Below are 11,901 nucleotides of genomic sequence, written 5' to 3'. Positions count from 1 at the left end.
TCTGTCCTCCCCTCCCCCTCCTCCTCCTCCTCCTCCTCCTCCCAGCTGCCTTGCCTCTGGGCCACCACCCTAAACTGACTCACTGGGATGAGAAGGGGGGGTTGGAGGAGGAGTTGCGGTGGGGGGAGGAAACCCGCTCTGGTCCGCTCCGCACTGTTTGCCTAGATGTTCTCTGGAGCAGGACGAGCTAATTACAGGGAGGCTGCTGGCTGCTGGGCACCCAGGTTGGCCACTTCCACTGTGTTCCTGCGCTTACCAGGCTCCAAGTTGAGGAAACTTTTCCAAGAGTATCTGAAAGGCCTGACTAGAAACATTGAGGGTCCTGGGACCCAGCCGGGCAGAGAAGAGCCTCCCACCAACGCCTTGCCCTTCCAGGGATCCACGCGTGGCTAGGGGTGCTCTTTGGCTGTAGGGGCGCACGGCTCTGGCTCGGCCTGGGCAAGAGTTTGAGGGAGGCCTCTGTGCTCACTGAGAAGACTTTGGGGGAGGCGAGGACCAGGGGACGGAGGGGGGTGGGCTGGGGGGTCTGAATGGCAGGAGGAGCCGCGCCAGGGGGCTGGGCGCGCGCGGGGGGTGTGCGCGCAACGCCTGGGGCTGTCTCCACCTCTTCTGGCAAGTTGGACCTATGAGTGCGCAGCTCGACTTACAACTATCAACAGCCTGGGCGGGTGAGCGCGTGTGAGCGCCGAGGGGGGCTCAGGACCCTTGCAACTTCTTCGCGGGACCCCCGCTGTAAGGCCAGCGTCCGCCGCCGCCGCAGGAGAACTCCGCGCGCGCCTCCTTTCCGTAACAGTGGAGGCGCCCCGCGGGGGCCGTCCTGCCAGCCCGGACGGGATGCCCACAGCCATGCTCCCCTACGCCTGCGTCCTGGTGCTTTTGGGAGGTAGGTGCCGCCTTCCCTCCACCGGCTCGCTGCCCGAGTTCGGAAGGGAGGGAGCTTGCCGTCTGATGTTACTGGGAAGCCGGAGGGGACTGCTGTGTGGGCCTGTGGGCTGGGCAGGTGATGCTGCGCTCTGCGCGCTCTTGGCCGCGGCGGCGCTCTTCCCTGGCCTCACCTGGCCTGCGCCTACAGCGCCTCCAGGGTCCCGCGGCACCCGGCAGTGCTCCGCGCTGTGCGCCTGTGGGGGCCTGGTCTCCAGGCACCTGGAGCAGCCCTTTGTGCCAGGCCCCCTCCCCCCGGGGGGGGGGGCTTCCAAGAAGATGCAGGAGGATCCCAGGCCCACTGAGCAGCCCAGTGGCAAGTTCTAAGCCCCGGATCCCTTAGCCCAGAGCTGCAGGTTCGGTCTCGCCCACTGAATCCCGAAGCTGTGGGTGTTCAGGGTCTGTGCCCTGCAGCCGAGCTTGGAGCATGCAGTGCCCCTGAGCCCATGCTGCTGTCCAGTAAGCCTGGTGGTGTGGAGGGAGGGCAGCCAGAGGAGCCTGGGGAGAGGAGGCAGTGCCTTCTCCAGGACTAACTGCTCTCCTGCTGGCCCTCTGTAGGGCGTGGGCACGGACTAAACTCTCTGCAGATGCCACCTGACCACGGGGTGTCACCGTTAGCCTAAAGGACAATAACAACCATAGTCGTGGAAGGGTGTACAGCCCGGGGCTCAGCCCCGAGCACCCTCACATGGTTCAGGATTAAGAATTCTGGCCCTGGAGTCAGATCACCCGGCTCAGAACCCAGATTACCTTCCACCTGTGCGGCCTCGGGCAGGCATGGCCATTAGCTGTCTTAGCCTCAACCTTCTCATCTGTCCAGTGGACTTACAGAATCCCCTCTTCACCTAGGACTGTTGTGAGGATACAAGAAGGTCCACAGGGAAGCACTAAGCGCGCTGTCTGCACCAGGGAAGTACTCAGTAAGGGGCAGCGGGCGGGACAGGGCTGCCAGCTCCCACCAGGCTCGCTGCTCCACGTATAGGCAAGGCGCGTCTGGTCTACCCACGGGAGCTCATCAGCTGCGCTCTTTGCGTCCCAACCCCCAGTTTCTAAGCAAGATATTTGAAGAAGAGACGAAAGGGGCCTGAAAGAAGGTCAAGGGAGGGCTGGGTTAGCAGTGTGAGACCCCTCACAGTGACATCCACCCACCAGAAGGGGCTCCTTTGCCTCCAGCCAGGGCTGGAAGGGAGCAGTCCCACAGCCATCCTTTGCCTTGGAGTCCTCCATCCATGCGAAACCAGGCCAGGCCACCCTGCTGGTCCCCCGAGGGGCAGAGGGAGCAGGCAAGGACAGAGGGCAGGGTGAGAGCCTGTGCAAGGAGGTCCCACACTTTCCTCTGGGTACAGAGGTAGGAGGAAGGCAGGGAGGAAGCCCTCCACCTCCCTCGGGATGGGGCCATTGAGAGCAATAGGGCAGATCACCCCAGAAACCTTCGGTCTTGGTCCCAGCACAGGGCTGTTGTCTTTGGCAGGCCCCGAAGTCTCGTCATGCCAATGAAATCACCGGAGGTCTAACATCGCGGCTTGCTCTCGGGGAGCCCCTGGCGACTTTCCGCCACAGCAAGTGCCACAGAGGCCACAGGAGAGACGCCGGGGGGCCCGGTGGCTCCGGGTGGGCAGACGGAGGCCCCTCCACAGCCCACTGCCCCTTGAGGCAGACACAGACCCTAGAGAGGGGAAGGGTCCCGTGCAGGCAGCCTTCACACTCCCTGCGCCCATTCTCCACGGAATGCTTTCTCCCCAAGTTCTTTTCTCTGCTGGCTGCATCGTCAGACACCAGATCCTTTTGCTTTCGTGAAGGGAAACAGAACCCACTTAATCCTTGAGATACTTACATAATTTCGGTACCTGAGCTGGGGCATGCCCGAACTCTTCAGGTCTGCATTTGTCCAAACGTGGTATAGGCTGGCGCATGAGCAGCCCTCCCACCAGTGAGTTCCCACTGAGCACACACACACACACACACACACACACACACAGGGTTTCTCAACCTCAGCACAACTGATATCGAGGTCCAGCCTGTCCTCTGCCTGTGCCCTGTAGGATGTTCTGTGGCGTCCCTGACCCCTCCCCTACCAGAGGCCAGCAGCAGCAGCATCTTCCCAGTTATGACAATCACAAAGGTCTCCAGACACCGCCCTGCTGTCCCCTGGGCGGGGGAGGGTAGGTTGGAAAGGGGGCAGGGGCCAAACCGGCCCTGGTGGAGACCCACTGGTGTGGCGAGAGCCAGTCAACACTTCTGTCAAAATCACCGGGTCAGATGAATTTTTGTTATTTTTGCTCTAAGCAATCAGGAAATCAAAGGCACAGTGAGGCCCCAAGAAAAACAACACAGCTTAGGTAGTTTCTAATTTGGACGCTGATTTCTCCCTCCCTCTTGTCTCTGAAAATGTCCTCCTCGGGGGACGACGGGAGTGGGGCCGTGGGTCGCGGTTAGCTCCCGCCACAGCAGACCTTCCCCCGGCCCCATGGTGCCAGACGCATCCTGTGCCAGGTCGCCAGCCTCCGGCTTGGGTTCGCTCCACAGCAATTTCTGGCTTTTAAAAATCTCCTTACTCAACAAGTTATGCTTGAGGGGGAAAAATGAAAAAAAAAAAAAAAAAAAAAAAACCCACAGCTTCTTTTTCTTTTTCTCCCCCCTCATTGGTATTTCTTTTTGCTAATTTCAGTCCTGCTTTTATCCCGAGCCATAGACTTGGGGATGGCAAGTTATCATTTCGAGCCGGATTAACTAGCACCGAGGGACAGGCTGTTCCATAATAAATGAGTCGTTGATGTGGGACTCCGTTCCAAAACCGGGTATAAAAACTGGGAAGAGGATGGAGTTAAATAGGCTCATCCGAAAATCAAATGTGAATAAAGATCGGTAATTGAATTAGTTATTCAAAACAAAGAAAATTGCCATCGGAAACTTTCCCTTGCCGGTTGGGTCATGGTGGCGGGCTGTTTAGCTTATCTCCCGACCAGGGCTCTAATCTCCAAATTCCAAATAACCAGCTCCAGGCAAATAGAGCCACTCCTTAGTGTCCAAACCATCTGGATGGCAACCCTGTTAGAAGCCACACATGAAGAAACACTTGGGCAATGTACTGGAAGTTAACTATGTTAATGCAAGCTTCAAGCCAGAGCGAGCCCCTGATAAAACCTTCCAAGACACACTGCTTTCACCACCAGAGCCGGCCTGGGAAATGAAGATCAGTAGCCCCGTGCAAAGGAAGGGAGGGCACGAAAATCAGTTTGAACTTGAGGACAACAGAGCCGAGCCGGGGGGACGGTAGGGGACGACCTAAATTCTGAAGTTGGCACCTGGGAGGTGGCCGTGAATTGTGGGCTTGGTGCGGTCGTTCCTTAAACCAGAATGGCTTCCAGGGTCCCTCTGTGCAAAGCTGGTCCCCTATCCTCCTGGGATAGTCAGAGAATTTCCCAAAGACCCTGACGCAGGAAACCATAAACCCTAGTGAGTGAGCTGCAGAGCAGGGTAGGGTGTGAAGGTGTCACAGCGACCAGCGTGTCCCAGACGATGTCAGACCTCCCAGCTGGAGGGCCAGCCTGTGGTCGCGAGGGTACTGAGATGGCAAGGGCGGGGACGCAGGGACAGGACTGCTGTGTAACCACGATCTCCCCCTGTGCGCCCTGAGCCGGCTGGGCGGCGCTGAGTCCCACGCGGCTGTGTGTGCTCCGGGGAGCCTGAGAGCAGCATCTCGGGACCGGGTGGACCCAGTGCCCATCCGAGCTCTGTTGCCTTCCCGTTCTACCCCCTCCATCCCCATCAGTGAGTTGGGAAGAGTGACTGGTGTAGCCTCAAGCTGTGCTCGACGGGTTCGGTGATACGATCTGGGGTCAGGGCTTGACGGAGACCCTGGTGAGCCCTCCCAGCTCCTACCGGACCCTGCACGAAACTCGTCAGCACCCCCCGCCCCCACGGAGGGAAGAGGCAGGCCCCTGCTCTTGTCGCCGGTCCAACCTGCGTTTGCCCGAGTCTCTTAATGTCCGTCTCCTTCCCACTCTGCTGTCCCGCGTGTCCCCGAGACACCGTGGCTGCTGTAATGGTACCGACCACTGTGCAAAATGAGTCATTGCTCGTCGTTAGGGGTGACGCAGGCTCAGCTGTCCTTGTATGCTGCCTCCTGTGATCCTGGAGGCTCAGCCGCCGTCCCCGGCCCCCTTCTCTGTGGAATGGGAACTCGGGCAGCACGTCTTGACGGCGTCGGGTGAGGCCAGCGGCCCAGCCCTGGGTGCCTCGCTGTCTACGCGTCACCTGCTGGGAGGCGGCGCTGAAGACAGGATCAAAGGAAGTGGCTCCCTGTCCTCACGGACATCTGAGTCGACGGGCGACGAGATCCTAAGTGAGCGGTTCACGATGGGAGTGATGGGCGCCACACAGACTGTGTCCAGGGGCATCTGGCCGAGGCTGGGAGGGGACATGGCAGGTGAAGCCTGACGACAGAGGAAGGGTTAACCAGAGGAGGAGGAACAGCATCGGGGCAGAGGGACCAGCAGGTGCAAAGGCCTAGGTGCAGAAGAATCCGTGTCGTGTGGGGGACCACAGAGGAGGACCCTGGGGCTGGTGAGAGGAGAGGGAGGGGCGGGGCAGATGTGAGCTCAGTGGTGATCAGGGTCCATCATGGAGGACCCTGGGGGCCGCGGGAAGGAGCTGGGTTTTGTGTCAAGGGCAGTGGAGCATCCACGGAAGGCTTTTTGGTGGTGGAGGAATGGGATGGCTCCAAGAGCAAACCGAATGATGTGGGGGGCAGTGCTGGTAGGAAGTTGCCTGGACTTGCTTCCATCCCCGGACGTCCCTGAGTATAAGGAGCCCCACCATCCTCCTTGCACAGGACACAGGCTTTCGACTGTTGTTTCTGCCCCACCCCAGATCCAGAGCCCCAGACCCAGAGCCCCAGATCCAGAGCCTGGCAGTAACGCTGGGAAGGGTGGTGGGCTACACCACCCAGCGGCCCACATGTCCCCGGGCCCACGTTCCATGTGGCACCCGTTCAGCCACAGGACCCACGGAGGCAGTCCTGGCGTGACCCCCAGCTTGTGGGGTTCCCGGGGTGAGGACCGGTGGGACACACAGCCCCTCCCCAGCCACCGCCGCTCGTTCATCGCTCTGGCTCCCGCTCCTCACCTCTTCTCTACCCCGTTGCCGACGCATCTAGTGGCCGCGCTCGGCCCCTTCCGGCGCGCACTGGGGTTTGAAGGGCTCCCATTCTGTCAAGATGTAGGGCGGAGGAAACCGTGCTGGCCGCATCACTCAGGAAGCATAGGACTCAGTCCCAGCCGCACCCTCTGTCCAGCGTAGCCGTGTTCCCCCCTCGCCCCTCTTCTCACCTCCCCTTCAGGTGCTCCTCCGCCCCCTCACCTCCGCGCGTGTCACAGACCAGCTTTCTCCCCCTCAGAGAAGACGGCGCTCTCTAGCTACCACCGTGACGCAGCCACGGTGAAGTCCTTTCTACTGCCCTCTCCACGCATGCACAGGCTGTTCCTCCTGCTTACAACACTGTTCCCTTCCCCCAGCCTTCCTGTCACCTGCACCTCTGGGTATAAATTCCTAACAGTGGAATTGCCACAGCAGAACGTGTGTGACATTCTTTCACTGGGCCTCCTTCCCGATGGGTTGCCCCACTCAACACTCTGCACAGACGGCCCACGGGAGCGCCAGTTTCCACCCTGGCCAACCCTGGTCATTATCATTCTTTAAGAATCTTGCTGGCAGTAATGCTTGGTTGTTTAGGTTTGCAATCCTTTGATTACAACAGATAGGAACATCTACTTGTATTTTTATGGACCCCTTTTATTGATTTCCTTAGGGTCTCTCTGGTCATGTCCTTTGCCCATTTTTGTATTGGACCCCTGGAAAAAAAAAAATCTTTTCTTCTTGTTGATTTGTCGGTGCTCTTTATATATAGAAGATAAACTGTGTCCTGTGGCTATTGCAGTTTTTTTCAGCCTACCATTTGTCCTCCCAAGCTTTCTACCTCCTTCTCACACGCGGCAGCACACGTTATCAGCTAAGTGTGCTGTTTCCCCAGAGGCGAGACTAGATGGTCAGGTATTCTTACCATAACTGACCACACGTTGAGCCTATGTGCGAGAGAGAGACAGAGAGACTGACTTTCCCTGCAGAGAGGGGCACAACCCAAGTGCTGTGCCAAGGGTACTGGACGCTTTCCCCGCTTTGATTCTCATGACCTCCTCCCCCCACCCCGTGTGATGGGCACATTTTACGGAAGACAGAGGCAAGCCCAGGTACCTAGGGCCACCCGGCAGCAAGCCCAGGGCCCAGACTCATGGACCACGGAGCTCCATGCCTCAACTGCCCCCTGCCAGTGATGGTCCAACTCCAAGCCCAGGCAAGGGCTTCCCTGCCCTGTTGCCTCCCTCAAAGAGCCAGGGTTGGGTACCAAGTCTGGGCACTGGGAGATGTGCTCACCTGAGGCATCTGGGCTGGTGGTTTCTCATGCAGGGAGCACGGAGCAGAGACGGCAGGTATGCTGGCTAATCAGAGAGTCGTGGAAGCAGGAAGGACCCTGACCATCTGCAAAGATGGCAGAGTGGGCTTGGCTCTGGAAGCCCCTTCCCACATGCAAACTCCAGCTGCTCCCTGGCTTGCTAATTACTTAATCCTTCTTGCCTCAGTTTCCTCCTTTGCAAAATCACACCTACACAGGAGGTTGCTGTGAGGAGTCAGTGAGACTGTCCAGGGGGAAATGTTAGCACAGTGCTTTGTGGGGGTCACTCCCACCATCACCGAGGGACAGGACACTGCTTGCCCGTCCCAGCCTTGGGAGCAAGCTACTGGTTCTTCCCAACAGCTGCAAGGCATTCGGGGACAAGGGGAGCATGGCAGGGGCGGCGGGGCGGGGCGGGGAGGAAGGATCAGAGAGAGATGACGGCCGGACAGGGTCAGAGGTGGATAGGCGTGCAGAACACGGGTAGGGAGGCCAGAAGCCCGTCTGTAGCTTCCGCTGTTTGCTGGCAATCCGTGGCCTTCCTTGACTTTAGATGCGCCTTCCCGTGTCTGCCTGTCCCCGTCTGTCTGTGCCTCCTCATCCCTTCCTGGAGGGAGACCGGTCACCTTGGACGAGGGCGCCCTCATCACACACCGCACGACCTCATCTTAACTATTTACATCCGTAATGACCCTATTTCTAAATAAGGTCATGTCTTGAGGTACTGGGGGTTAGGACTTGAATATATTGGGTGGGAGGGAGGCAAATCTGCCCACTACACCTCGTGTTGTATGTGAAGGACCCACTGGTGGGTGGGATGGCAGCGGGCATTTCTGGGAAGTGGAGATTCTAGAAGTTACGTGACGAGCCTGCAGTTGAGAGTCTGCGGGAGATGGGGGGCAGGCAGCGTCAAGCCACATCCAGGGACCCAGGGAGGGAAGGGAGGCCAGGAGACCGAAACCGAAATATTCCACCATTAGGCAATGACCCGCATAAATTGTGAGGGAAAATCCCCCACAAAGAATCCCATGTCACAAAAAACACTGGGGGGTATGGAAGATATTTCTGACATCACGTTAGAACAAAACCACAGTGTCTGTACCTTTGATCTTGGTTTTATGTGCATTGGCAGGAGCCCCCTTATTCTGTAAAAATAAACTAGAAGGGGCCACCCAGGTGGCTCAGTCGGTTAAGCGTCCCACTCTTGATTTCTGCTCAGGTCACGATCTCAGGCTCAGGTCATGATGGAGCCTGGCTTCGGGCTCTGTGCTGGTCGTGGAGCCCGCTTAAGATTCTCTCTCTCCCTCTGTCCCTCCCAACTCCTTTTAAAAAACATTTGAAGAGGGCGCCTGGGTGGCTCCGAGGGTTAAGCGCCTGCCTTCGGCTCAGGTCATTATCTCAGCATCCTGGGATCGGGCACCGCATCGGGCTCTCTGCTCAGCAGGGAGCCTGCATCCCCCTCTCTCTCTCTGCCTGCCTCTCTGCCTACTTGTGATCTCTGTCTGTCAAATAAATAAATAAATAAATAAATAAATATTGTTTAAAAATAAAAAATAAAACACTTGAAGAAGATAAACCAGAGGAAAACACAGGAGGGGAGTGGTGATCGCTGGGAGGCGTGATTATGGGGGATTTCTCCCTCTCATTTCTCCTGTATTTTCTATGGGATCAGCTCCGTCTGGGCTGGGTTTGCAGCCTCTCAAGCTTGCAGACTTCCCCCTCCCCCCGGTTTGCCAGGACCCCAGCAGGAGAGTCTATCCTGGAGGATGCTTCAGGAGGGCAGAGGCCTGGAAAGACAGCACCTTGGCGGGCTCTCGGGTGCTCAGGAGCCATTCAGAGCATGAGCAGTGCCAGGCCCCGGAAGCCCACAGCTCACTGTCCCCTGGTGGCTCCGAGGGGCCAATGGTCCCTACACAGGCAGCCCAGGGACCAGGAGACCCATCACTGACCACAGAGAGGAAGGAGGGGAGTGGGGTCCCTCAGCATTGCCAGGGAGAGTCGCTGTGCTACTTGTTGGTCCCTTAGCCCCGAGGAATCCCCCCTCCCAGACCCCCTTCTCGGGTCCTCTTTGCTCGAAGCAAAATGCATTGGACAAATGCCCCCTTTGGCGAACAGTGAAACTCCCCCCATTGGCTCTCATCCTGGAGGACATGGAAGTCAAGGAACCTCCCCTCCGGCTGGCCGGAGTCTCAGGCTGGGCAAGTCAGGTACTTGTTCCAGGACCTTGAATCTTGCTGCTATGACTGGCAGCTGGAGTGGGTCATGCCCACAAGGGGTCTCAGAGGCACTCCAGAGTCGTTCCCACCAACTGGATTCCCGAGGCAGCCCTTAGGTCAGTGATCCCCCACGCCCTTCGAAGGGGCTCCGTTTCAGTTTGCATGAGTCAGGCATGGTCTCTGTTGCTTACGACCACAGCACCTAACCAAAGCCTCCAGAGTCCACTTTGAGTTAGCTAAGTGCTGTCCACGCTTTGGTCCTCCGTTGTTGGCTGTCCCCAGAGCTCAACGTGCACTACAAACTCTGAGTTACCATCCCCCAGTCTCAGTGTCAAGTTACACGGAGAAGGGGAAGAAAAGCAATAGCTCACACCCAACCCCACTCTTTCCAAAAAAAAAAAAAAAAAAAGCGTAAAAACAGAGAGCAAGACACCGGTATATTTAGCTTGGAATCACCAGTGACCACGGTAAAACTAAATTACTTGTTCTTTGAAATATACAATTAGAGTTGTTTTAACATGTGTTTTTGGTGGTTGGGTGTGGTTTCTAGATAGTTTGAAACTTAAGTCTACTGTTCAGCCCATCAGCTTTATCCAAGGCTGCTGGGCTCTGATTTCCTTAGCAGCGACCCACAGTTACTGAAATGAAAACCAACTTGCCAGTGATGAAGAGCGCCTGGCATCTTACGGTGATTGACGTTCGGGCTTGTTTTCGCTTCTGTCGTCTTCCAAGAATTCTGCATCTGCCTCTTACAAAAAGGATCGACTTAAAGTAACCACTGAAAACAAAGGAGGTAAAACACTGATACCTCAGAGAAGGTAACAACTTCGTGACCGAGTGACAGCGGCCGTGTCCTAACAAACCCCACCCCAGGCGTTCAGGGACTGTAAGCGCCTGCTTAGGGCAATCCAGAACCCGTGGCTCCGATGCTGACGGTGCAGGGGACCGCCTGACTTCCTGCAACGTCGGCGTACCCGGGTACAGGCGAAGGGCTAAGTCCATTCCTATCCAGGGCAATCACTATTGCTTCCATTATTGCATTCATTATTCCCCGGGTGGAAAGACAGGCGGGGGTCCTGAGCCCCACTCCCGGCCCCACATCCTGTAAGGGCTTCGCAGAGGACCCAGATTCACTTGGCTCTTGGACATTCATCACCGGAGAGACCCTCCAAGTGTCTAGGCTGGGGCTGCTGAAGGTCATTATTAACAGGGGAAACATACTTGCTGTTTACACAGATAAATTGCCCAGAAAGTTCTTTTCTTTTTTTATATCCCACTTAAGTACAAAGACAAACTTCTCTCTCTCCCTCCTCCAAAGTCTAATTCTGGAGCTCAAAGGAATGACCATGTAGGTACTGGGGGTTCAGGTAACTTCCTGTAACTTCTCAGTGGTGGAAATATCTCTCCGTTCAAATACTCTGTTCCCTCCACAGGGCACTCAGGGGTGCGCATTCTCCACCCTGGGGCACCCAGTTCTAGTTGGGTGCTGGGGTTGGGGCGGGGAGGGGCACAGGCAGTAAATAGGAAAACAGACGAGGAAACGACCAGTGGCGACATCTCTACGGAGAGGAGAAAAGCGGGGGGGGGGGGGGGGGGGGGCAGCGCGATTGGGGAGGAGGGGGAGCTTCCGGATGAGGCGTCCCTGGAAGGAGGTGACTTTGAGGCTCACTCCAAAAAGACAAAATGTCAAGAAGTCGACCTCAGCAGGAGAGGAGGCCTTAAGACAAAAGTCACTTCGGGCTGTTTAAGGAACAGGAGGAAGATCAGAACAGCCCGCATGGGAAGAGGGTGATGGAGACAAGTCAGAAGGTGGGCGGGCCCGCTCGCGTGGTAGTGGAAAGCCTCCCACGAGGTTGTGGTCAAGTCCAGTGGCAAGTTTAGGGGCTCAAAACGGCTCTCACTTTGCTGGATGGAGAATGGATCGCTGGGGGGCAGCAAGGAAGGCTGGGCTGCCGGCGCAGAGATGGACAGAGGGAGAACTATTTCGGAACGAATGCAAAGGCCAGACACCAGGACTTGTCACTGGATTGGATATGGGGGTCGTGCGAATGTCCTGGGCTGCCAGAACAAGGTACTACCAACTAGGGGGCTTAAAACAACAGGAATGTATTCGTTCCTATTCTGGAGGCTGGAAGTCCCAAAGTCAAGGTCTCAGCAGGGCTGTGCTCCCTCCAGAGGCTCCCAGGAGGCTCCTTCCTCACCTCCTCCAGCTTCTGGTGGTTCCAAGCATTGCTCGGCATGTGGCCATGTCCTTGCGGTCTCTGCTTCTGTCTTCGCATGGCATCGTTCCCTGTATTTTCTGGGTCTGTGTCC

At 57.1% G+C, this 11,901-nt stretch overlaps 1 protein-coding gene across 1 annotated transcript in view; it reads left to right on the top strand.

Moving 5' to 3' along the window:
- Nucleotides 1-200: 200 nt before the first annotated feature.
- APCDD1L (APC down-regulated 1 like) overlaps nt 201-11,901 on the top strand; it is a 50,987-nt gene continuing 39,286 nt past the window's right edge. The window contains exon 1 of the mRNA XM_045981562.1: nt 201-883. Coding sequence (XP_045837518.1) covers nt 835-883 — 49 coding nt within the window. The 5' untranslated portion in view covers nt 201-834. The remainder of the gene's footprint in view (nt 884-11,901) is intronic.

The sequence above is a fragment of the Meles meles genome, chromosome 16 (assembly GCF_922984935.1).
Source record: "Meles meles chromosome 16, mMelMel3.1 paternal haplotype, whole genome shotgun sequence".
Lineage (NCBI taxonomy): Eukaryota > Metazoa > Chordata > Mammalia > Carnivora > Mustelidae > Meles > Meles meles.
The sequence above is the reverse complement of the archived record's forward strand: the minus strand, read 5'-3'. Positions and strand labels throughout refer to the sequence as shown.